Source organism: Galeopterus variegatus, unplaced genomic scaffold (genome assembly GCF_000696425.1).
Source record: "Galeopterus variegatus unplaced genomic scaffold, G_variegatus-3.0.2 Scaffold5601, whole genome shotgun sequence".
Classification (NCBI taxonomy): Eukaryota; Metazoa; Chordata; class Mammalia; order Dermoptera; family Cynocephalidae; genus Galeopterus; species Galeopterus variegatus.
The window spans coordinates 124,871-151,427 of NW_007731712.1; the positions used below are offsets into that span (position 1 = coordinate 124,871).

The 26,557-nt window shown below is 35.8% G+C and overlaps 1 protein-coding gene across 1 annotated transcript; it reads left to right on the forward strand.

The window, feature by feature from the left end:
- Positions 1 to 26,553, forward strand: LOC103605128 (HEAT repeat-containing protein 5B-like; the record flags this gene model as incomplete). Its single annotated transcript, XM_008589712.1, has 15 exons — positions 1 to 83; positions 473 to 620; positions 3,632 to 3,843; positions 6,569 to 6,677; positions 8,513 to 8,662; positions 12,610 to 12,781; positions 13,709 to 13,866; positions 15,094 to 15,343; positions 18,230 to 18,385; positions 18,877 to 19,127; positions 21,669 to 21,780; positions 23,066 to 23,218; positions 24,217 to 24,316; positions 24,659 to 24,768; positions 26,491 to 26,553. Coding segments are annotated over exons 2-15 (2,122 nt in total), but the record flags the coding sequence as incomplete, so codon positions are not given.
- Between the last annotated feature and the right edge of the window lie 4 nt (positions 26,554 to 26,557).

The window sequence follows — 26,557 nt, forward strand, 5'->3', positions numbered from 1 at the left end:
ATCCCATCCCCATTCAGAAGAGTCTTGGAGACATGCAGTTTGAGATCTTTGTGCTGGGATGTTTTGACGTCCTCCGGGGCCAGGTGCAGAGGGGGATGGGTAAAGGTGCTATACACCCCTCGGTGGGCGGGAGAAAAAGAAGGGTGGGTGGTCAGGCCCGGCCGTGGTGTTTGATCCTGCTGCTTCAGTTTTCTTATTTATAGAATGGGGTAATGACATACGTCTTGCTAGGCATATTTCTTCTGGAATAATGCCTTCTGGGGCATATTTATTTTAATATTCCTTTCACTTCGTTATTCATTCTTTCTCACTAGGCACAGTTTTATTTGTTGTCGTTTGTACCTTTGTCCTTTAAAAATAGGTTCTCAGGATTTCGCCTCCAGTTATGTTTTTCCGCAAATGAAATGAGAAGTAAAGCTATACTTTTAACATTAAAAATCCTTACGAGTATTTTTTAATCTGTTACTTTAAGGTGTGAACTTAAAACTTCAGCAATGGAGTTAGCCCACAGTTTATTGCTAAATGAAGAAGCTTTGGCTCAAATCACCGAAGCAAAGAGACCAGTTTTTATCTTTGAATGGTTGCGATTTCTTGATAAAGTATTAGTTGCTGCCAACAAGGTATGGTATTGCTTTTTTTCCCAATTGGATTAACATAAAGAGTTTATTCATGATTTGTGAGAAAACACACATGTTTTGGGAAGGCTGTGGGTCACTTATGGAATTTAGAATATTACAGTAATGAGAATTTCTAGTCTATCCTTTTCCTATTCTGTGGCAAAACCCAAACCTCATTTAAGTGCAGTTCATTGCCTACTTCAAGTGCAGCTCAATGTGACTGGAGAAAAACATGATCACGTGATTGGTATCACTTTAAATTCATCATCACTAACTGGAAGTGGTCTGACAGGGCTAACAATCCGAGTATCTTCACTTATCTCTCTGAGGCGTTAATAGGTTTTTATTTTATTTTTTCTGTTTTCTTCTTGTATAGTCTCTTTGATTTAAGTTGCTTTTTATTGTCCGTATGTTTTATTTTCTGTCTTTAAAATCAGATACTTACTTCAAATGTCTGATGATTTTTGGTTGTCTGTTCAAATTTAAGAGAGAGTAGTAAAAAGTTTTATGGGTACGGTGAATTTTGTTAACTGGACTTCACTGTAGGCTAGCCGGGTTCCTGACCTTAGTATCTCAGGTTTCTTTAGGCTGGTTGTTTCCCAGAAGAGACTTTTTCTACTCTAGTATCAGAAGGGTATATTGCTAGCTGCCTAGGTTCTAAGACTTGGGGGAGAAGACTGGAGCTTCAACATTTACTATGTGAACTTTCACTTAACCCCTTGTTTTCAGTGCAGTTTTCCCAGCCCACAGCTGTGCCTTGGCTCCTCTAGTCCAGAGATGTAATATTTTATTTTTTCCAGAAAATAAGCCTCCAGCCTTCTTCTAGAATGTAGGAGAGAGATATAGGAGTCTTACAGATTTTTAAGCAGACTCTCAACTATTTCCTCCATTTCTAGGTTCAACTTTACTCCCACCACCAGAAGCAACTACAGCCCCAAACAAACTTGAGCTCTTAGGGGATTCTGTGTTGTAAGTTGGGTCTCTCCTCAGCTTTTCCTATTGGGAATACTTGGCTTCCAAAGTTTGTTTTGGTTCTTTTCCTATTTTCTTGACCCTTCTAGATTTGTGCATTTTTTTGGTTGTCCTGTAGTATGGTTTTAATGGAGTTTTTAGAGAAGCAGTTAATACATGGAATCACTTGTAATCTTTAAGTAGAAGTTTCTATTTGCTCTTAAATCCCCTCTAATTAGGCATTTGTTGCCTCTCCACCGCTGAAACAGCTCTTGTCCAGCCATCACTTCTTTCTTATTTGATCCATCCCCATCTTTTCACATAGCTGATCCTCTTAAAACATTTTTTATTTTGTTGTGAAATTGATAAATACAAGAGTATATAAAATATATCTAAGTTAGGAAGCATAATAATATGAATATCTGTATACCTTTCACCCAAATTAAATAGATTGTTATTATTACTTTGCATACTTTGTGTTATGTTCATCCTGTTTGTGGCTTCCCAAGACACCATTTGCTTTTAGTTCCTCTTCTTCTTCACTAGTTACTCCTTCTGATTCACTTTCGTTGGCTCTTCCTCAGTCATGGACATTTTTATTTATTTATTTTTCTACCTATACTTATTCCTTCAGCAATATAATCTAATCTTATGGTTTTTACTACCATGTATATAATTATGACTCCCAGATATCCAACTGCTTACTCCACCTCTTTCTCATCTAAATGGCATCTCAGAGTTAACATATCCAAGCAAAATTCTTGATTTCCCTTCCTAATCCTGCTCTTTCCCCAGTGTTCTCCATCTCAGGAAATGACCGTTTCATCCTTCTAGATGCTCAGGCCAAAAACCTTAGAGTCATTCTTGACTTCTTTCTTTTTCTCAAAGTTCACATCACATTCATCAGCAAATCCTGTGGTTTTAGTCACAGATATATCCAGAATTCATTTACTTGTCATCATGTTCGTTGTTACCACCATCATCTCTCATGTGGCTTATTGCAGCTGCTTCCTAATTGCTCATGATTCTTCCATCCGTGTACCTTATAGACTATTCTCAGCTCAGCAGTCAGAGCAAACCTGTTAAAACATTTAGATTATGACCCTCCTCTGCTTCAAACTCTTACTCAGAATATAATACAGAGTTCTTACAGTGGTGTATAAGATACTACATGATCTGGTCCCTTCTACCTTTCTGACTTCCATCTCCTACTACTTTCTTGTATTATGCTCTAGCCAAACTGGCCTTGCTGTCTGAAGCATGCTTCAGCCTCAAGGCCTTTGCACTTCTTGTTCCCTCTTCCTGGAATGTTCCTCCCCCAGGTGTATGCATAACTCACCTCCTCACTTCTTTTCAGAGAGGCCTTTTCTAACTAATCTATATAAAACAGTAAGCACTTAGACTCTTCATTCATTTATTTGGTAAACTCTTTTCCCTCTCCACCAGAATGTAAACTTCATGAAGGCAGGGACTTTGTTTTGTTCACTGTTGCACCCTGTTGCCCAAGTAGTGCATGACATACAATAAGCACACAAAAAGTATTTCTTGAGTGAATGAACAGATTCTAGGTATTGAATTCATTATGGGTAGATCTGGATATTTATTTTTTCTGTTGCTTGGGGCTCTTCACAGTTTCTTTTGGTTTTCTTCACTGACCTGTAGCTTTATAACCACTGACTTTGCTTTTATAGGGGAAACCTGTCTGGATTTTTAAGATATCAATTGTCCATACACCCAGTATTTCATATCCTTTGACTATTGGTTTATTTCTTAGTAAGTCTGCCTGGAAACTTTTTGGATCAAAGTAGTCACTTTTTTTGGAAGCTAACTTTTTGGTATTAGAGCAGAATGATAGAGAATATTTAATCTAGGGAAGAATGGTTCATTTCTTACTGAACTTTTCCTTATCTTGAAAATTTTCATTTATGATTCTGTGTTTAATGTAATATAGATTTGAGTTATTGGAGTGCCTTAGTGTTAAGTATTTTTAATTCTGATTAAAAGGTAACAAAAATATGTGTAATAAAAAAACAATGATGTTCTTTATTTTTTTTTTATAACAGACTGATGTAAAAGAAAAACAGAAAAAACTTGTTGAACAATTAACTGGATTAATAAGTAGTTCACCTGGACCACCTACGCGAAAATTGTTAGCTAAAAATCTTGCAGCACTTTATAGTATTGGGGATACTTTTACGGTTTTTCAAACACTTGATAAATGTAATGACATCATCAGAAATAAAGATGACACTGCAGCCTACTTACCAACAAAATTGTAAGTACTTACTTTGACAGGGACCCTTGAAGTTTTATTTGTTGTTCCAGGGTAATTTAGTAAGGGACTATTGACCATAAAGACTGCCAGGTGGATGGAACTTGAGGCATGTTGCTGGCAATAAAAGCTTTAAGTAGATCTGGGGAAGGGACTCTACTTCTACATATGTATTGCCACTAAGACTTTCAGTACACTAGAGAGAACTGGTATGGTTTCAGACATTTGCACAGGGGTCTTTTGGTAAGTTTGGATGGAAATAATATTCTTGTTGAAATAGAAAAGTAAAGAGTTTCTAGATTGTGGAATTGAGGCAAAAATATGCAAACTATAGCTCAGGGCCAAATCCAGTCTGCTGCCTGTTTTGAAGTTTTATTGGAATACAGATATGTATGTTCATTTAGGAAGTAGCTGCTTTCACACTGTAATGGCAGAGTTCAGTGGCTATGACTGAAATCATTTTGCCTGCAAGTTTGCTGACCCCTAGATTAAGGGCTTAACCCCGCTTCTAGCCCATATCTGTGGTTTGCATCAAGGGCAGATGTTTTCAAAGCAAGTATTGAGGGTAACAGCTATAGGTATGCATCCTATGAATGAGTCAAATAAGAAAATTAACAGTTATAGGACAGTGAAGAGTGCTGTGTAAATGAACTTAGTATGGTGTGGGGGAGAACAGTGTCAAGGAAGGCTTCTCAAAGGAACAACAGCCAAAGATGATCAACCATCATAGGATACAAAGAAATTAGTCAGGTAAGGGGTTAAGATGGGAGGAGAAAAGATGAATGTGATAGATTGGGGGTCAGCAAACTCTGGAAGGGATCAGATAGTAAATATTTTTGGTTTTGTAGACTATACATCTCTCTAGCAACTGCTCACCTCTGCCATAGAAAGTACATAAATGAACAAACATGTCTGTGTTCCAGTTAAATTTTGTTTACAAAAATATGTGGCAACCTGGATGTTGGGCCTCTGGCTGTAGTTTGCTAGCTTACTTTCTAGGTAAAGGAAATTTCAAATTGGAAACAAAAGTGCTTACTTATACCTTGTGTAGTGCTTTTCAAAAGATACACATTAGAGGAGGGAGGAACAAGCTGTGAGGAGAAGATAATGAGTTCGATTTTGAGCATGCTGATTTTGAGTACAAGTGGGAATATCCAAGTGATTACTTATACCTTGTGTAGTGCTTTTCAAAAGATACACATTAGAGGAGGGAGGAACAAGCTGTGAGGGGAAGATAATGAGTTCGATTTTGAGCATGCTGATTTTGAGTACAAGTGGGAATATCCAAGTGATAGTGTATATATAGTAGGCTGTTGGAAATCCTGGTCTGGATTTCAGCGATCTGAGTTGGGAATGTAGTTTTGATGAGTAGAGAATGGAGATTTGGGAGTAGGCAAAATCCTATGAATAGAGTTACCTAGGAAGAGTATATTGCTTGAGAAGAGAAGATGGCCAAGGATACAACTCTAGAACACCAACATTCAAGGGGCCAGTGTAATAGAAACAGAGAAATATACTGAACCTGGACACTGATTTTTAGGTCTTTTTTCAACTGCCTAGATATATTGTGATTAGACTTTGTGGTATTTGGGATAGATGTAGATCTCAAAAGTTTTAGAGATTAGAGAGTGCTAGTGCCTTCTAGTTTATTTTGGAGTTTGAAGCTATGTTAATACTTTGATGACTTAGTTCTCCACTAAGCAAATGCACAAAGTTTGTAGTTCTGGTTAAGTAGAATTTATTACATGTTATATATTATTCATGTGTATTTCTGGCAGATTCATGGGTTTTGTTTAGGAATTCCCTAATATATTCTGGCATGTGACCTCAGTCATTTTTAACTTTATTATCAATCCGTATGGTATGGAAGAAAGGCATGAGATTTGGAGTCAAAGAGGTAAAGATTGATTCCTTATTTCTACTATTTATTAGGTGTATGATTGTGAGCTAAATTTAAATTCTGTCAGCTGTAGAGTAACTTGTTCAGGTCACATAGCTATTAGGCGGCATGTTCTAGGATTTAGGCACAGGTCTGCCAGAATCCAAAGCTCATTCTCTTAACCATTGTATCCTACTCCTGCCTCTAAGCTAAACTCACAGCTGTTCACTTATTTACTATTAACATTAGTAATGGTGGGATTGTTTTCTTACTCCCGAAGAGATGTGTTGCTGTTACTTTTTTTCTTCTACATAGTCTAGTGTTCCATTAAAGCAATTTAGATTAAATTTTACAGGTTTACAAATAATAGTGTAGTATTATTTGTAAATTAAGAGGCAGGCACTGTAATCAGTACAAATGCACAAGATATATTCTTTGTTTCTGGAGATCACTTTTCCATTGGCAGGATGAGATGGAGACATATAAAATGGTGAAATCAAAACACAGTAAACAATATAATTTTGTCGAAATGAGTTATTGACATTAAGGGTTACGTATAATGAGAGGAGAGAGGGATCATTGTGGATTAATATAACTTGGAAAACCTTCATAAAAGGATGGATACGATTTATTATGTATATATGTATTTATTCTTTTGTATTCCTAATGAATACAATTTTAGTAACTGATATTTGTCGTAATTATAAAGAATAAGGTGTTTTTGAAAATTGAAAATTAATTAAGAATTATAGCCAAAAGTGTCAGACAAAGTGATTTCTGAAAATGAGAAACATATAATGAAATTGTATCATCCTGAACAATGACCAGTGAAAATACCACTTCTTACAGGGCTGCAGTGGCTTGTGTTGGAGCATTTTATGAAAAAATGGGGAGAATGCTGGGCAGTGCATTTCCAGAAACAGTAAATAATCTTTTGAAATCTCTGAAAAGTGCAGAGGTAAGTTTACGACAAATACTATTTGAATGTTTTGCTTGTGACAAGTTAGATGTCAGTTAAAAATAGTTTTGTTTTTTCTGTCACTCTGGTACTCAAATTGCTTAGCAAAGAGGTAATTTCAAATTATTACTTGCTGCTCCTTTTTTTTTTTTTTTTTTTTTTTTTTTCCCTTTTTGTCTCTTTTTTACTGACTGGTAACGGGATCGCAACCCTTGGTGTTGCGCCCGTACCGGGGACCGGCAACAGGATCGCAACCCTCGGTGTTGTGCCCGCATCCCGCTCAGCCAGTGAGCGGGAACCAGTCTCCACATGGGATCCGAACCCTCGGCGGGAGCGCCGCCACACTCCCAAGCAGCGCACTCTCCAGTGCGCCACCAGGCCGGCCCCTTGCTGCTTCTTTTAATGTTCATTACCTCATATTTGGGGGGAAGAGTAAGAATGCCTTTCCCTGACAAAGAAGTTTCACCTATTATTTTTTATTCAGCCCTATGGATATTTTTGAATTGACATTTTATTTTTGTGCCATAGCTAATGTATTCATTTCCTATGACTGCCATAAAAAATTACCACATGGTGTGTTAAAACAACAGAAATGTATTGTCTCACAGTCCTGGAGGCTGGAAGTCTGAAATCAAGTGTTGGCAGGGCCATGTATTCTCTGAAGGCTCTAAGGAAGAATTCTTTTCCTTTCTATCTTTTAGTGGTTGCTGGAAATCCTTGGCCTTTCTTGGCTTGTAGACGCATTTCTCCACTCTTCTGCCTCCTTTGTCACATGGCCTTCTCCCTCTGCCCCTGTGTTCTGCATCCAGATTCTTCTCCAGATACCAGTCATTGGATTAGGGACCATCCTAGTCCAGTATGACCTCATCTTTATTCAGTTTCATCTGCAAAGGCCCTATTTCCAAATAAAGTCACATTCACAGGTGATAGGGCTTAGGATTTGAACATATCTTTTGGGGGACACAATTAAACCCATGACAGCTAATAATAAGTAAAAATAGTTCTTTTCTGTCATGTCAGTTTGGCATTATCTTTATGAATTCCTTTTCAATTTAGGAATAACTATAAACAGTCAAAGCCCAAGACTCTTACAGTCCAATTCCTTCATCTAGGGAACCTAAAGAGTTCTTGGGTGATGCCTCTTCTGGGAACTATTTGTCTATTCATTCATTAAATAAGAATTGAGGATGTATTATTTGTCAGGCAATAGGCATACGAAGATAAATAAGACGTGGACCCTGACCTCAAAAGCTTATAATCTAATGGAAGAGCTCTATCTACCTATATCTATATAAGAGGATAAGTATTATTATACTTACCAAGATAAGTGTACTATTAGAAATAAGAGTAAGCACGATGTGAGTATAGAAACAGGAGTTTGAGTTAGTCACAAGATGAGAGTTTGCTGTATCTCTGCAACAAGTTTTTTAAATGTGTTACATGTTTTTTTTTTCCCTTTTGGATGGTTTAAGTTTTTTCTTAACTACTTTTTACTTAATTTTTTACATTCTGAAAGTTTGGACACTTGAGATATGATATTGAAGCTTTTGAATCTATCTTTATGTTGTCATTGTATTGTACTTCAACATGTCATGGAAACATTGTAACCTAATTTCTCAGAAAGATATTATTTAATGAAAGTTAATAATTATTCTTACCTTTCAGATCCTTTCTTAAATACTTAATTTTATTTTATTTTTTGTTACTTATTGTTTATAATTTGTAGGTAAGACCATTAGGTTCTTGGGAACTTTTGTGTTTTGATATGTTCCTCTTTAAATATGGAATTTATTTTACAATATAATTTTAAAGTCTTTCTTTATGTACATGTCTAGTCTCAAGGGCGAAGTGAAATCTTAATGAGTCTACAGAAAGTTCTAAATGGACTTGGTGGTGCGGCAGCTTCCTCTCATCGTGATATTTATAAGAATGCCAGGTCTCTCTTGACTGACAGGTCGATGGCTGTTCGATGTGCAGTCGCGAAGGTTAGTACTCAACCAATTTGTTATGCTGCTCCTTATCCTGCTTGCTCTTAAACAGTCGATAATTTTTTTCTTTTAAAGTTTTAAATTATGACAGCATGTTTTTTATTCCCATGAATTAGTTTCATTTTCTAGCATTCTATGTAAATGGAATTATGTGGTATGTACTTTTGTTTGTATGTGTTTTGGCTTCCTTCACTCAGCATAATTGTTTTGAGATTTATCTATGTTGTTACATGTGTCAATAGTTCATCCCTTTTTATTGCTGCACAGTATTTTATTATATGGATATACCACATTCATTTGTTCTTTCAGCTGTTATAAACACTTGAGTTGTTTCCAGTTTTGACTATTACAAAAAACGGTTTGTGAGTATCTGTGGACAAGTTTTTGCATGGGCATGTGCTTTCTTTCTTTTTTTTTTTTTAATTTAATTTCTTAATTGACCCCTAATAATTGTATGTATTTATGGAGTACAGTATGACACTTGGGTACATTCGTACTGTGTGCAATGATCTTATTAGGATGCTTAGTATATCCATCACCTCAAACATTTGTCAGGTTGTGTTGGGAACATTCAACATCATCTTGACTAGCTGTTTAAACATACACAGTACTTTGTTTTGACTGCAGCCTCCTTACATTGCTATAGAACACTAGATTTTATTCTTCCCTTCTCTCTACAATTTTTTATCTACTGACCATCCTTTCCCCATCACCACCTCTCCCCTCCCCTTACTACTATGTAGTAACCACTATTCTACTCTCTACTTCTATGAGATGAACTTTTTTAGCTTCCACATATGAGAGAGAACATGTGGTATTTGTCTTTCTGTGCCTGGCTTATTTCACTTAACATAATTTTCTCCAAGCTCATCCATGTTGCTTCAAATGGTAGAATTTCATTGTTTTTTATGACTAAGTAGTTCCATTGTGTCAACTTTATCCAGTCATCCATTGAAGGACATTTAGGTTGGTTCCAACTCTTGGCTATTGTGAATAGAGCCATGATAAACATGGGAGTGCAGTTATCCCTTCAACTTGTTGATTTCCATTCATTTAGATATATACCCAGTAGTAGGATTGCTGGATCATATGTTAGTTCTATCTGTTGTTGTTTGGGAAATGTCCATACTGTTTTCCATAATGGCTGTACTAATTTACATTCCCACCAACAGTGTACAAGTTCCCCTTTCTTTGCATCCTCACCAGCATATGTTATTTTTTCTCTTTGATAAGTATTATTCATAAAATCTTTGCCCAATCCTATGTCCCATTCTAACTGGAGTCAGATGATATCTCATTGTGGTTTTGATTTGCATTTCTCTGATGATTAGCGATGTTAGCATTTTTTCCATATACCTGTTTGCCATTTGTATGTTTTCTTTTGAAAAATGCCTTTTCAGTTCTTTTGCCCATTTTTTAATAGAATTATTTGTTTTTTTACTATTGAGTTGTTTGAGTTCTTTGTGTATTCTGGATATTAATCTCTTGTTGGATGCATGGTTTGCAGATATTTTCTACCATTCTTCAGATTATCTTTACACTCTGTTGATTGTTTTCTTTATTGTGCAGAAGCTTTTTAGTTTGACATAATCCCATTTGTTAATTTTTGCATTTCTTCCCTGTGCTTCAGAAGTATTACTCATAAAATCTTTGCCCAGTCCTATGTCCTGAAGTGTTTCCCCTATGTTTTCTTCTAGAAGTTTTATGGGCATATGCTTTTATTTCACTTGAGTAAATACCTAGAGGTGGAATGGCTGAGTATTATGGTAGATTTATGTTTAACATTTTACAAAACTGCCATACTGTTTTCCAAAGTACTTAGAACATTTTAATTTCTACTGGCAATGTATGAGAATTGCACTTCTTCCATCTACACCAGCATTTGTTACTGAGAGTCTTTTTAATTTTAGCCATTCTAATAAATACATACAGTATGTCATTGTGGCTTTAGTATCTGTGCTGCTGAAATGAGCACTCTTTTCTTTTTTTAGGTGGCTGACCAGTATAAGGATCATTGTGGCTTTAAATTGCATTTCCCTGATGACTAATGGCATATTTTCAGATGCTTATCTACCATCCATATATTCATTGAGGAATGGTTTATTCACATCTTTTACTTATTGTTTTTATTGGGTTGTTTGTTTTTTCATTATTGAGTTTTGAGAGTGCTTTATAGATTCTTTATATATTCCTTTGTTGAATATATGATTTGCAAATATTTTCTCTCATCTTTGGCCTGTCTTTTCATAATCTAAATGGGGCCTTTTTAAGAAAAGAAGTTTTTAATTTTGTCAAAGTCCAATTTATCAATTTTTTTTATGTGGATTGTGCTTTTGGTGTTGTATCTAAGAAAATTTTTCTAACTCAGAGTTACTCCCATGTTTCTTTCTAGAAGTTTTATAGTTTTATACTTAGATACATGATCCATTTTAGATAACAGTTTTGTTTTTTTTTTTAATATATATATCCACTTATCCACTTGTTTCAGCAGTATGTTGAAAAGCCTGTCTTTTCTTCACTAAATTGCCTTTATACCTTTGTTGAAAATTGATTGTCCATGTATGTATAGGTCTATTTTTGGACTCTGTATTCTGTTCCCTTGATCTGTTTGTCTATCTTGATGTCAACAACCCTTTTCTTTCTTTCTTTTTTTTTTAAACAACATTTTTCTTGATTACTGTACCTTTATACTAAGTCAGGAAATCAGGTAGTGTTAGCCCTCCAACTTTGTTCTTTTTCAGAATTGTTTTGTCTATTCTAAGTCCTTTGTATTTTCATATGAACTTTAGAATTAGCTTATCAATGTCTACAAAAATAGCATGCTGGGGTTTTGATTCAGGTTGTATAGGAGTGGTATTATTTCTTACTTAAACATTTGGTTGAATTCACTAGTGCAGTTGTCTAGGGCTAGAGCTTTTTGGGGAGGAAGATTTTGAATTACAAACTAATTTTTAAAATAGATACTGGGCTATTCGGATTATCTGTTTCTTCTTGAGCACATTGTCTGTTTCATCTCAGTTGTCAAATTTATTAGCATAAAGTTGTTCATATATTCTCTTTATCATTTTAAAGTATGTTGAATCTGTAGTGATTTGGTGTCTCTCATTTCTAATTTTGGTAGTTTGTGTCTTTTTGCTTTGTTTTCCTGATCGGTCCGGCTAGAGATTTATCAAATTTATTAGACTTCTCAAAGAAGCAGAATTTGCTTTTATTATTATTTTTCAGTTTTCTATTTCATTAATTTCTTTTTTTTTTTTTACTTCATATGTTTATCATTATACAATGTAATAATTTTTTGTGGCCCTTTGCCAATTTCTTGCTAATCCCCTCCCCTTCCCACCTCCAGTGACCCCAGCTGCTCACTCTCCCCTTGAAAGTACAACAAATTATTGTGATTGATGTATCTGTCTTTCCCTCTTTTGTAAAAAAATTTTTTTTTAATTTTTTTTTTCTGCTTCCACTTATAAGTGAGCACATGCAGCATTTCTCTTTCTGTGCCTGCCTTATTAACATAATTTTCTATGAGTTTATCTAGGTTGCTGCTGATTTCCTTTCTTGTCTTTATTATTTCCTTTTTCTCCTTACTTTCTGTTAAATTTTCTCTCCATATGGTTTCCTAAGGTGGAGGCTGGGGTTACTGATTTGAGATTCTTCTTTTCTAATGTAGGGGTTTAGTGTTACATGTTTCTCCCTAAGTACTGGAAACTCTCTCAGGGCAGTAAGCTGAGACAATTATTGGGTTCACCTTGTTTGTTTCTCATCTCTTGAAGATAACTATCCTTCATTGCTTGATGTCCAGTGTCTTGAAAACTGTTGTTTCATATATTTTGTTCAGTTTTTTAGTTATTTCAGGAGACAGAATGAATCTGGTTCTTATTACTCTTTCTCTGGAAGCAGAAGTTCTAGGATGTAATTTCCTTTTTGTTTTTTGTTTTTAATTCTAGTGTCTACTAGAACTACAGAATGAAGCTGTATTCATGTGGACTGCTGAACTGGAAAATATAGCCACTCTCTGCTTTAAGGCTTTGGAAAACTCAAATTATGGGGTACGAGTGGCAGTGTCCAAACTCTTAGGAACAGTTATGGCTACAGCACTGATGCCAAAACAGGCAACAGGTATTGTTTGCCAACCCCCAATTTAGACTATAGCAGATGTTTGAAGCTTTATGGAATGCTTCCATCTAAGTTAGTTATTACATATAGGCAGGTTACCTTAAAGGATTTAAATTGTTAGGTATCTTTGTCTACTTTTTCAGAAAATGCAAGAACACAGATGGCATTTTTCTTGATATATTTAAGATACTTTTTGTGATGGTAATGTAAAAGATAATATCAAGCAATGATGCTGGACATATAAGCCAGTAAAATTTATGAAATGGTTTTATGTAAGCTTAAGGCATTGGAATCTGGCACTTTATGTGCTAATTTCTTATTTTTAATCTCTGATGGGTAGACCCCCACTTACGCCACAGTATGATTTTTGGTTATTCCTGACCATTATTGTAAGCAGAATCAGAGGCAACTATATGTGAAAAGACTTTATAAAATATGAAGCTTTATATGAGGAATGCAAGTCAGTTGCACTCCCAGTGACATTTGAATTCATTGGTAACTGCTGTATATAGAAAGCACTGTGTTGAGAAAGTTTCCTTGTGTCTACCTCAGTTGAGAAAGGGGAGCTGTGATCAGTAAGCAGGATCTGCTGTGGGTGTGCTTTGACCTTGTTGTGTTACATGTATTATGTTTATCATCATTATTAGACTATTGGCATAGGCTTATTGAATTGCTTTTATAGTCTAGTTTCTTCCATTTTTGTTAGCATTTTTTGCTTCAAAATTTAATTTAGGTTTACAATTACATTGTAAATTTTAAGAAAATTTCTTATAAGAAAACCAAATGATTCTATCTCCATTGCAGTAAAATATCTTTAAAAATAATTACTTGGATTTTAAAGCTAGAATATTAGAAATATGATTTAATTAATAGCAAAAAAATATACTTCAGAAATATATTTGCTTATACTTTTACTTTTCTTCCTGAAAGTGATGCGTCAAAATGTGAAGCGAGCAACACTGGATGAAGTCTTAGAACTCATGGCCACAGGATTTTTACGTGGAGGGTCAGGTTTCTTAAAGAGTGGTGGAGAAATGTTAAAAGTTGGAGGGTCTGTTAATCGTGAAGTGAGAGTTGGAGTTACACAGGTTTGTAAAAACAAATGTGTATAAACAAATTCTGTTCATGTCGTTCGGAGAATTTCATGAAAGAGTGTTACTGGGTAACAGCACACACAGAGATTTTAAGTATTACTTGCTTTCTTTCAAAACATTTCTTTCACCAAATGAATGAATTATATTCAAATATCAAATTATATGCTTATTTGGAAAGGTAGATCCTTAATGATGTATAAATTAGCCTTTCTCCACTATATTTATACAAATATCTAAAAAAAATTTCCAAATTTTACTTGGCAGAAAATCAGATATAAAATAATTCAATTTTAATTGAAACTATTCAGATAGCTTGAGGCATTTAGATTTTAACATTCTCCAGTGATCCTATAGATAAAAATGTTGGTTATTGCTTTGATTGAATATATTATCAATAACTAATCACCAGTGTAATTATGAGATCAACTCTGACTTGGAATTACAATTTCAAAATCATAATTAACACAAAATAAGAAGTTATGGTTAATGATCTACTAATTAATACCTAATAAAGTGAAATGGTGATCATAGTCAAAATTATGATCTCAGTCAAAATCACCACAGTTGTATCTTGTCCCCTGAAACAAGTGTAAACTAGAAGTAACCCATTTTTTTTTTTTCCTTTTTGTCTTTTTTTGTGTCCGGCAATGGATCGCAATCCTCAGTGTCACGCCCGTACTGGACGGGGACCGGCAACAGGATCGCAACCCTCAGTGCTGCACCCGCACCTCGCTCAGCTAGTGAGCGGGAACCGGTCTGTATGTGGGATCCGAACCCTCGGCGGGAGCGCTGCCGCACTCCCAAGCGGCGCACTGTAGCAGTGCGCCACCGGGCCGGCCCAGAAGTAACCCATTTTTATCTACAGAGAAAGTTATAAGCAAATGTTTTGTAGCTCTAAGTCAGTATTAATTTAGGATGTTAAGATTTTCTTATTCCTGTAACCTTCTTGATCAAAAGTGAATCTTTCTTTTCTTCCCTTACCACTCTCTTTATGTTCTTCATAAAGCTATTACGTTAAGAACTGTTTTTAGTTAAAGATACTTCACTGATAATGCCTATGCTAGAAGTACTAAAAAGATCTCAAATTTAAATTTTCTCTATTTTAATCTCAAATGTAATTTGTTTTACATGCTGTCATCAGTTATTTCTGTAGTTGCTTTTTCTGTAATTTCTGTTCATTTACATACATTTATCTGAAGTCATATCTTAATCTATTTATAGGCATATGTTGTTTTTGTAACAACATTGGGTGGCCAGTGGTTGGAGCGTAGCTTTGCTACATTCTTGTCCCATGTACTTGATCTGGTTTCCCATCCTCGGGCAACACAAACACATGTGGAGGCTGTGTACTCGAGACGATGTGTCTCCTTTATCCTAAGAGCCACGGTTGGCAGTTTGCTAGGTGAAAAAGCCCAGATTGCAGCTGCCAAAGAAATATGCCAAGCTATTGGAAAACAAATGAAAGCAGTAGGTAAGGATTGGTATCTTAATGGGTATTGTTGATTACCTTAGTCATTAAGTTCTTTGTTATTATTCTTAATAAATAGTAATGTATCCGATTAGTTTATATTTTTCTGGACTGTTTTCATAGTCATTTTTATTGTGAATTCTTATTTGATATTTAAACAACGTATGATTACAGTGAAATAGAGTTTTTATTTTATTTTTTTATTTTTATTTTTTTTTAAAAGATGACCAGTAAGGGGATCTTAACCCTTGACTTGGTGTTGTCTAACCGGCCATCCCTATATGGGATCCGAACCCGCGGCCTTGGTATTATCAGCACCGCACTCTCCCGAGTGAGCCACAGGCCGGCCCAAAATAGAGTTTTTAAAGATTGGGTAGCATATTTTTAAGATTAGGTTTTCTGTTTTATTTCTAGATTTTATAACTCTCCTGGTCTGCAGCAGCACATTAGGTGCTATCTTCAAGGAATAATGTAGTGTGCTTTTTCTTCTAAGAGTCTGTTGTTTTTATAAACATATTTTTGTTGCCTTTTTAACCTTCCTCAATGGGCTTAATTTGAAGAAATAAAGAAGAACAATTACATAGATGGTTATTAGCCCCTATAGGATATACTGTGAAACCTTAGTAATTCATAATTACAAGAAATCCTTTTCTAAGAAGTGTCAATTTTATAAATATTTTAGTTCGACCAATAGTTACTAAATATCTGAGATTTACAGAGCAGTAATTCAGGGTTTAAATAATGAGTGTGATAAACTTTCTGCCCTCATGGAGTTTGTAATCCAATTAGGGGACTAAAGCAAGACAAAATATATATTTTGCAAGACTGGTTAGTCTTATCACTATTATTTATTTATGTATTTATTTATTTAAATTTAAGATGACCGGTAATGGGATCTAAACCCTTAACTTAGTGTTGTCAGCACCATGCTCTCCCAAGTGAGCTAACCACCCATCCCTATATAGGGATCTGAACCTGTGGCCTTGGTGTTATCAGCACCACACTTTCCCAAGTGAGCCATGGGCTGGCCCAGAAATATACATTAACTTTAATCAGGCATATTATATTGCCCAATAAGAGACCTTTAGAAATCAGGATTTAATGAATAGTTGTGATAAGTAATCTATTTTTAGAGAATATATATTAAATATTTTATAAAATTAATAAAAATAAATTTGTAAGGGCCGGCCCGGTGGCGCACTGGATAAGTGCACCGCTTGGGAAGCGCGGCGGCTCTCCCGCCCGAGGGTTCGGATCCCACATGCAGACCGGTTCCCGCTCACTGGCTGAGCGAGGTGCAGGAGCGGCGCCAAGGGTTGCAATCCCGTTGCCAGTCCCCGGTCCGGTACGGGAGCAACACTGAGGGTTGCGATCCGTTGCCGGACACGGAAAAAAGACAAAAGACAAAAAAAAAAATAAAAATAAATAAATAAATTTGTAAATAGCTGTGGTTTTTGTTGTTTATAATAGCTTACTTAGCAAACCATTTTTTAAATGCATAGGACTAACTGAAAATTATGAATCATGAGTTAAGGGTGTTTAAATTAATGAGGTATTGTTCTTTAAATATGCAAAAATAGTTCTCTCTCCTAAGTTCAGAACTTGAAAAATATTTGTAAATTGAATCATTGAAGAAATAATTGAGAGCCAGAAACACTGCCAGATGGTGAGAGTAAAATAGCAAGCCAGATAAGGTAGCACCTGTCTTCAGAGAGTTTTTAGGTTAGTATTCAAAAGATAGAGTTCATACATTTCCAAATCCAAAAATATCTAATAAAAAAAGCGGTATTTAATTGCAGTATGTAATTTATTAATCTATTATATTCTGTATTATATATTTTTATAGTCTATAAATTCGCAATGAATGCATGAATGCATGAAGTAAGAAAGTTTTACTGTCATTTAAAAGGTATTAATCTCAAGGTCATAGATTAGCTATTTGATTTCAAAAATCCTAAAAGCAGAATTCAATACAGTGATGTATGTCAGGAATTTATGGGCCAGAGGATGTTTAGTTTCCTCATGTTAAATACATTTCAATTCTTTTTTTTTTTGACTGGTAAGGGGATCGCAACCTTCGGCATAGTGTGGTCTGCACCACACTCAGCCAGTGAGTGCACCGACTATTCCTCTATATAGGATCCAAACCCGCGGCTTCGGCACTACCAGCGCCGCACTCTCCCAAGTGAGCCACGGGGCCGGCCCAAATATATTTCAATACTATTTGAATTTAAAAGGTGTGGGGAAGGGGCAGCAAAGCTAATGGGAACTTTGAGGAACATTCCAGTAAGAAGTTCAAAAGTTTCCTTATAGATCTCCTTTCTGGTCAGTAATTTGACAATGATGCCTCCAATATATTGGAGCACTTGAAATAGGAATAATAATAATCAAGTAACAATAATAATTGCTGACATTTATTGAATGTGTATTGGGGGCAGCATTGTGTTAAATTCTTTATATGCATTGACTTAATCATCACAGTACCCTTTGAGATAGGCACGTAAGCCCTTTAACAGATGAGGAACTTGAGACAGAAAAGTTGAGTATCTTGCCCAATATCACATCGCTAACATGATACATGGAGTTGGGATTTGAACACAAGTATTTCTCCAGAGTCTGTGCTTTTGTGTAGTATGGATTACTGTTGCTCTGAAATTAAGTTGTACTCCTGGAAGCAGTCAAATAGATACCTCAGTATTTATTTTAGCAATGTCATAGTCATTAAATAGTTTTAAAGTTAATTCAGCATTTATTTATGCAAGTTTTCCACTGAGAAGTATCTAAATAGAGTTTTTAACACTCAGGAATCAACTGGTGTGACTAAAAACATAAATTGTGTAAACTAAAAAAAATACATCACAATTCAAAGACATGATTTTGTGCTTCCAGAAGCAGTAGTGAATGATACTAGTGGTGAAAACAAATCTGGTGCAGCAGACATCGCAGCAAGCCAGCATGTTATGGTCTGTGCCCTCCAGGAGCTCGGGAGCCTGGTGCAGAGCCTCAATGCCACTGCCTCCCCTCTGATTCAGGAAGCATCTATAGGTTTGACATTCAGTACTTATTGGAATATTTTTTCAGTCTTTTTCAAAGTCCTAGGTGTGATTGATGTTTAACTCCTGATTAATTGTTTATCATCATACATAGCAGTTTAGATCATTAGATTTTATTTAAGATTCGCTATGAGAGAGAATATTGAATTAAATGGTAAAATAAAGGTTTGGAGATATTTCAAAACCAGTCATAAATCAAAAATAGTTGTTTCTAATAATTGGCTAAAATTTGTTGAAGAGTTTCATTTAATTGTACATCAACACTTACATGTTTTTGGATGTAATTGTACTATGTTTTTTGTGAAAAGTGTTCCTTTAAAGTATTCTTCTGTTTATGAGTAATATCTGTTTTTTGACAAAATTGGGAAACTGTGTGTGAAGTCATGTGATTATGATTTTAATTATTGTGGTATACATAGTCTTTTGGTTTCAGAAATTGTTTGACATCATTAAAGAGTAATTTTCTGAGTATTTCTTTTTTAGGACTTCTGGAGATTGTGACTTCAGTGCTTCTTCATCCAAGTATGGCTGCTCGACTTGCTGCTGCATGGTGTTTGCGTTGTGTGGCAGTGGCATTGCCTTTCCAGTTGACACCATTTCTAGACAGGTGTGCTGAACGGCTCAACAACTTAAAGACTTCACCAGAAGCTGTTAGTGGATACAGTTTTGCAATGGCTGCTTTGTTAGGTGGAGTTCATCAGTGTCCTTTGGGCATTCCTCATGCCAAGGGAAAGGTATGACAGAGATCCTGGAATTGTGAATGCTATCACATGAGCTTTAGTCTTTATTGGAACACAGCTGTATTTAATGTTGAAACTGGGTGATCAAATGACAACAGGTTTACTATGGTAATATAAAATATAGTGTCCTGCTAATACCAGGTTAATAGACCCTAATTAAAATTTGATATTTAATTCCGATATAGAAATAATAGGTTTTATCTGGTTATAGTATCATGTTATAATTTATTTAGGAGGCAAAAAAACCCCTTAGAGTAATTATTTAAAAATCAGAGATTTTCTTTTAGCCTTTAGAAATAAAAATTCACATTGCTGTATTCAAAGATGCCAGGAGAATATGCTGTTGCAATATTTATCATTTTGATAATACTTAAGAAAAATCGAATGGTTTTAATAGCCTTTAGAAATAAAAATTCACATTGCTGTATTCAAAGATGCCAGGAGAATATGCTGTTGCCATATTTATCATTTTGATAATACTTAAGAAAAATCGAATGGTTTTAACAAATCAGTTAAATTTTTTCCCTTTTCTTTCTACTGTATTATCATGATTTTCTTCTCAGGAGTCTTAAGTGTTTATATAAGTATTATTTGCAATTTTACATGGGCATATCATGGCTAGATTTTTAAGTTCTTATGTTTTCTGGCACATTAGGCTCAGTTCCATCCATTCTTAAGAGTTCCATAGCTACTACTTGAATCTAGGCTTCCATTGTCATATGATTGCTTCCTCATTGATTATTCTTTTTAAGTCTTTTTCTTCCATTTTCCTCATACCACTTTCATATTTTACATTTGGTCAGAGGCCCTTAGGGACTACTCAGTACTCAGAGAATAAAATGTAATCTCTGTCTGGTAAACTCCTACTTCATAATTTGCCTTTATTCTGCTCATTCATTCCAATTTACCACTGCTCTACTCAGACCAGTCACCTTGCTTTCTTCTCATGCCTTTTTCAGTCTTCATGCCTTTACTCATGCAAACCTCTTACATTAGAATTTTGTATGCCTGCTTTTTAAAAATTTATTGTTTATTAGCATATTCATTATTACAAATCATACTTATTCTTTTTTTTTTTTTGGTCTTTTTGTGAGATGGCCGCACCGTGCTCAGCACAGCGCTCAGCCAGTGAGCACACCGGCCATCCCTATATAGGATCCGAACCCGCGGCAGGAGCGCTGCTGTGCTCCCAGCACCGCACTCTCCCGAGTGCACCATGGGCTCGGCCCCAAATCATACTTATTCTTTATACCCCTTTTCTAATTTCTCCCCTTCCCCCTCTCCCTCCAACCTTCTCCTTCCCTTTCTCCATCTGCTTCCCCCTCTAATAATCGTAGATTATTTCTCTCCATCTGATAGATTAAATGTTCCTCTGTTGGTTTATGGCCTAGGTGATCTGTTCAGTACTGAGACAGGTGTGATCAAGTCCTTGCCTGTTATCGTAAATCAGATGCTGCTTCTATTAGTCTGGAGTGTGCTTTGTGGAGAGAGAGGACCTCTTTTTTTTGGTCTCCACTGGTGCCTCTCCTTGTGTCCATGCAGTTGAGAGTCTGTTGTGCCATCTGCACGGTGGCTGTGACTGCTGCTATAGAGACTAGCTGCTTTTGCAGCAGCCATGGCAATTGCGATGGCTTATGGTGGGCTACCCGCATGGAGATGGTGTTTTCGGCAAGTTCTTTAACTGGTTGTGGCTGGGTTCAGCTTCTCCTGGCTCCATACCTCAGGACCCTGGTGAAGCCCTTGGGGTGGCGGCGGCAGCTTGCCTAGTTGTGGCCAGGTTTAGCTTCCCCCAGCTCCATGTCTCAGGACCCCAGTGGGGCCTTGTCCCCACTTCTGTTCACCTGTACCAAACTGAAATCTATTTGTGTGGAGGCCCAATTCAAATTCCATCTCTCATGAAATCTTTTCAGTACTATTCAGTCTATAATAGCTTTCCCTTTTGATATTAATACAGTAAAACACTCAGAATAGTGTTAGCTCATGTAACACTTTAAAAGGCTATTATTATTGGTACTATTACCCTATATACAAAGATTGGTTGAACTCCTATTATGTATCTGCCATTAAGCTAATCTTATGGAGCTTAGAGAGAAACAACATAGAAAAATGGGAAGTAAACAGCCCATGATTAAATGACAAAGTGGCAGCACACATGCTGTATTAACTTCTTTAATCTTCCCAAGAGTAAGGTAGGCACTCCTATTATTCATATTTTTACCAGTGAGGTAACTAAGGTGGGGAGGTTAAGATGTCCCGGGTCAGAAAGCTCGTAAGTGGCAGAGTTGGGATATGAACCCAGGCAGTCTGGCTTTAGAGCTTACTCTTCTTAACTACTATGCTGTTCTGGGTCTCCTCAGAGTTGTCAGTGTAATCAAGACTGAGTAGGTCTTGACTTTGCCTCTTTGAAAACCTGTTAACAGCAACAGTAACACAAAAGGATAACTTCATTTTCAATAAAGTGTACTAGTTGTCTGTTTTCTTATTTGACTTTTTAACTTGTTTAAATTAAAATCCAATTCTAAACTTCTCTTGCAGATGGTAGTTAGTATTGCTGAAGATCTTTTACGAACTGCTGCCCAAAATAGCAGGCTGTCTTTACAGCGCACCCAAGCTGGATGGCTTTTGCTTGGAGCACTTATGACTTTAGGTATAATTATACTTGAGTAGGATTTTGTTTTACTCTCTGTAACTGTCAGTAGACTATAAGGCAAATTTAATTTAAAAGTATTAAACTTTATATTCTAGACTTTGAATGTGTTTGTAAAATGGTAAAGATGTTTTGCCCGTCTTTTGGTAGTAGATTCTTTTTTTGGTAATTTCTGCTTAAGAATATTTAATGAGAACGTTTTTAGTAAAGTTTCTCTTTTACTATCAAAATAGTCATTGTCTACTCAATTAGCTTAGTGTTAATCAAAAGAGATAAGAATATGGGGAGCAAAATTCCATTCCCTAAGTGAACACCAGCAATGTGATTTCAGCAGAGTGATATAGTCATGTTTAAATTGTTGGTGCTGATCTTTTGGGCTTCACTTTCCTAAGTGCTATGACAAGTCTGAGATACAGGCAAAGTTTATCATTGTCTATAGGGAAGAAATACATACAGTGTTAACATTGTGATAAGGTATGTCCATTTTTTAGTTCACATGTTTAACTGCTACTATAAAAAGTATGTGTGTGTGTGTGTGTGTGTGTGTGTGTGTGTGTATGTATGTGTGTGTGTGTGTTACTAAGTCATTCACTGTTCTAAGCATGTATCTTTTGGAAATAATATTTTGACCTAGTTTTCTTTTCTAAAGAAAATAAAAAGTGGTAACTCTTTTTCCAGAAGTTTATGTTAAGTATTTTAAGTGGTATCTTAAATGAATTCCTTAGCCATATAACTATAGGTTCCTAGTTCTGAAGATACTGCTCATTCATGAAACTAAATTACACCCAAAATAGAGGCAAATATATATATGTATGCATGTGGGAGTGGGTGTATATGTTTATGTATATATATGAGGGTACTTCAGAAAGTTTGTGGAAAAATAGAATTAAAAGATAATCCAAATCTTTCTATGAATGTTTTGAACTACTGTCGTATATTTATGGAAAAGAACTCACAGAATGTGTCCCAGATATATTTTATTGTTGATAATATGTAATCCACATTCTGAATATAGTTGGGTAATTTTTTAAAATTGCCTTTTTGTGTATTTGTTTTATGTTTGAATGCTTAAAATATTGATACTTTTAAAGCGAATTTTATTATTCTTTATTATGTATATATTTTACTCACTGGATAAAAAACATTTTGAGAATAATGTTAATTTTAGAAACAAAAATAGGATGAAATGACAAAGATTGTTAAAGCTTGTTTGGGCCCATTCGACTTCCATTTGTAATATATGTTATATACAGATATGGTTTTGCATTCTCATTTTCTTGGTTAGGACCATCTGTCGTTCGTTACCATCTGCCCAAGATGTTGTTATTGTGGCGAAATGTTTTCCCACGTTCTTTAAAGGAATTGGAGGCCGAGAAGGCCCGGGGCGATTCCTTTACCTGGCAAGTAACTTTGGAAGGTCGTGCTGGAGCTTTATGTGGTAAGAATGGAAAGGATTGCACTTTCAGAATGTTATTATATCACTAAAATATTTGTAAAGTGAAGGAAAATTGCTGTTTCAGTTTTTTTTAATATGTAATGGTAAATTTGTGGACTTTTAGATTTAGAAAGAAACCTTATAAATAATTGACTCCAGTTTGCTTATTTTGTAATCAAAATGAAGCTGAGACTCTGAGAAAGTGGTTAGAGTTAGTGGCTAGAACCCAGTACTCTCATTCCCGGTTGTTGCAGTCTTTACCTGTCACAGAAGCACTGAGTCACCACGTAAAAAAACCCGACTGGTTTTTAAGGGAAAAAAAAACTCGGTTATTGAATTTACAGTTACTCTTTTCGCAATGGAAAAATAGCTATTTTTTCACATTATTATCAAATCTGCACACATTGATGTATTTTTCAGACTTCAGCATTACAAAAATTATGGGTACAGTTGTTTTTGTCCAGGAGTCAGCAACTTACAAGAAAGGTTGAAGTTTTGTTTAATTCAGGAACCAGAATTATATTGGGCGTCCCTGCTCTTTTTTGGCTTATCTCAGGGTGAAAAATGCTTCTTTTTCCACACTGAGAGAGAGAGACACGTTTAACCAGCAGGGCAGCAGGGCAAGGTGTCAGTTTTACTCCCACAAAACCATCTCACAAAACTGAGGGGAGACGTTTTAGACTTTGCTCTATTGCTAAAGGGCCAGAGTGATATTCCATCACTTCTGGTTCTGTCTTAAGATTGCTTTCTTTGTAGTCATCTGAATTCCTGTGGGGTTATAGTTCTTTGAATTCCCACTCACAGAAATCTCCCTAACAAATATCTTCCATCTCTACATTTCTGCTGTTCACCCTTCTTCTGTCCTTCCCTAATGATTTTTCTCTGTATTTGTTGCTTGTTTTTCTTTTGGTTTGACCTGGTTTCAGAACCTTATAATTTTATAAACTTATTCATGTTCACAAAAGCTGCTCCAAATCTGTCCTTTTAAACTATTTATCTAGCCATGAGGAGTTTTGTTGCACATTGTCCTGAGCTCCTAACTGAAGATGTGATTAGAAAATTGATGACTCCTATTGAATGTGCCATGACTATGATGTCACAGTAAGTAAACAATTACGACAAGCTAACATCTTATTTCATATTTTAATTAATTTATTTATATAATTCTCAGTCGTATTTTATACTTCCTTCTAGAGTCATATGGGGAACCTATAAAACTTTATTTTTGTAATGTGACTTTAAAAATTATAGTAATGATGTGGATTGAAATACAATTGTATCTTAAGGTATTCTTGTTATTAACAGTGAAGATCACAAAATAAACTAAAACGAAAATGTAATAGTTATCAGTGTACTTTGACATATTAATTCATTGCTAAAATAATGTTTATAGGTAATACTTATTCTAGCAAGCTGATATCAACTATACTTTTAACATTTTAGCATTCCATCTGTAATTAAAGCCCACGGAGCTCATCTGAAAGCTAGTGCTGCAATGGTCCGCTTAAGACTTTATGATATCTTGGCTTTGTTGCCTCCAAAAACTTATGAAGGTAAATAAAATTTGCAGTTTCTTTTTTTTTTTTTGACTGGTAAGGGGATTGCAATCCTTGGCTTGGTGTTGTCTGCACCACACTCAGCCAGTGAGCGCACCGCACCGGCCATCCCTATATAGGATCCGAACCCGTGGCCTCCGTGCTATCAGCACCGCACTCTGCCGAGTGAGCCACGGGGCTGGCCCTAAACTTTGCAGTTTCTGATAAAAATTCTTCAATATGCCTTTCCAGTTCTTCATAGTATTAATAGAGATCTGACCAAGGCTCTCCCACTGACTCCCTATACAAAGGAAGACCACCATTTTACTTTGCCTCATACATAGCTGACACTTGTTGAGTACTCACTGTGATCCAGGTCCCATTCTAAACCCTTTCACATGTATTAACTCCTTTGACTCTAACCCAACTTATGAGGTAATTAGCTCTATTTTACAGATGAGCAATCTCTGATAGAGAGGTGAAGTAACTTGCCTGAGTCTTAGAGATAAGTGGCAGAGCTTGGATTCAAACCCAGCTGGTTTATTTTCAAAGCCTATGGTTTTAATTGCTGTCTTAAACTGCTTTATATATATATATATATATATATATATTATTTTTTTCCTTTTTTTGTCTTTTTTCATGACCAGTAATGGGATCGCAACCCTTGGTGTTGCGCCTGTACCGCGACCGGCAACGGGATCGCAACCCTCAGTGTCGCACCCGCACCGCGGTCAACCAGTGAGCTGACCGGTCTCTGTATGGGATCTGAACCCTCAGCGGGAGCGCTGCCGCACTCCCAAGCGCCGCACTCTACCGAGTGCGCCACCGGGCCAGCCCTATATATATTTTAATATAGCCAATAATTTAGGAATCTGGAGGGAGAATAGTAATGTTCTATGCAGAAATCAAATATTATATAAAATATTAACTAAAAATAAACCATTGATTTCTCTGCAGTACAACCATGCCTAAGAATTTTGGTATGCTCTGTTTCAGTGTTTGTACATTACTGGGCAATGAATAACAAATAATGGCTTTTTTTTTTTTTTTTCCTTTTTTTGTCTTTTTTCATGACCGGTAACGGGATCGCAACCCTTGGTGTTGCGCCTGTACCGCGACCGGCAACGGGATCGCAACCCTCAGTGTCGCGCCCGCACCGCGGTCAACCAGTGAGCTGACCGGTCTCTGTATGGGATCTGAACCCTCAGCGGGAGCGCTGCCGCACTTCCAAGCGCCGCACTCTACCGAGTGTGCCACCGGGCCAGCCCTATATATATTTTAATATAGCCAATAATTTAGGAATCTGGAGGGAGAATAGTAATGTTCTATGCAGAAATCAAATATTATATAAAATATTAATTAAAAATAAACCATTGATTTCTCTGCAGTACAGCCATGCCTAAGAATTTTGGTATGCTCTGTTTCAGTGTTTGTACATTACTGGGCAATGAATAACAAATAATGATCATGTCACATTTATTATATTTAAAGGATCTTTCCTCTATTTGAGTTTTTTTGGTTACTTTAAATAATTAGGGCTAAAAGGCATAATATAGTAATAAAAAAGTACCATGACTGTATATTAAAATCAACATTAAAATATTTAATATAGATTTTTAAAAAGGGAATAGGCACTTCATTATTTTATCCCTTTTGAACATGTTGCTGTTCTTTGTGGGGAATGATTGTAATTTTCATAAAAATTACTTCTTTAATCTAATACAAAGTTCTCTTTCTTAGGATCTTTCAATGCACTTCTTAGAGAACTGGTAGCAGAATTCACTTTGACTGAAAACTCAGCTAACAC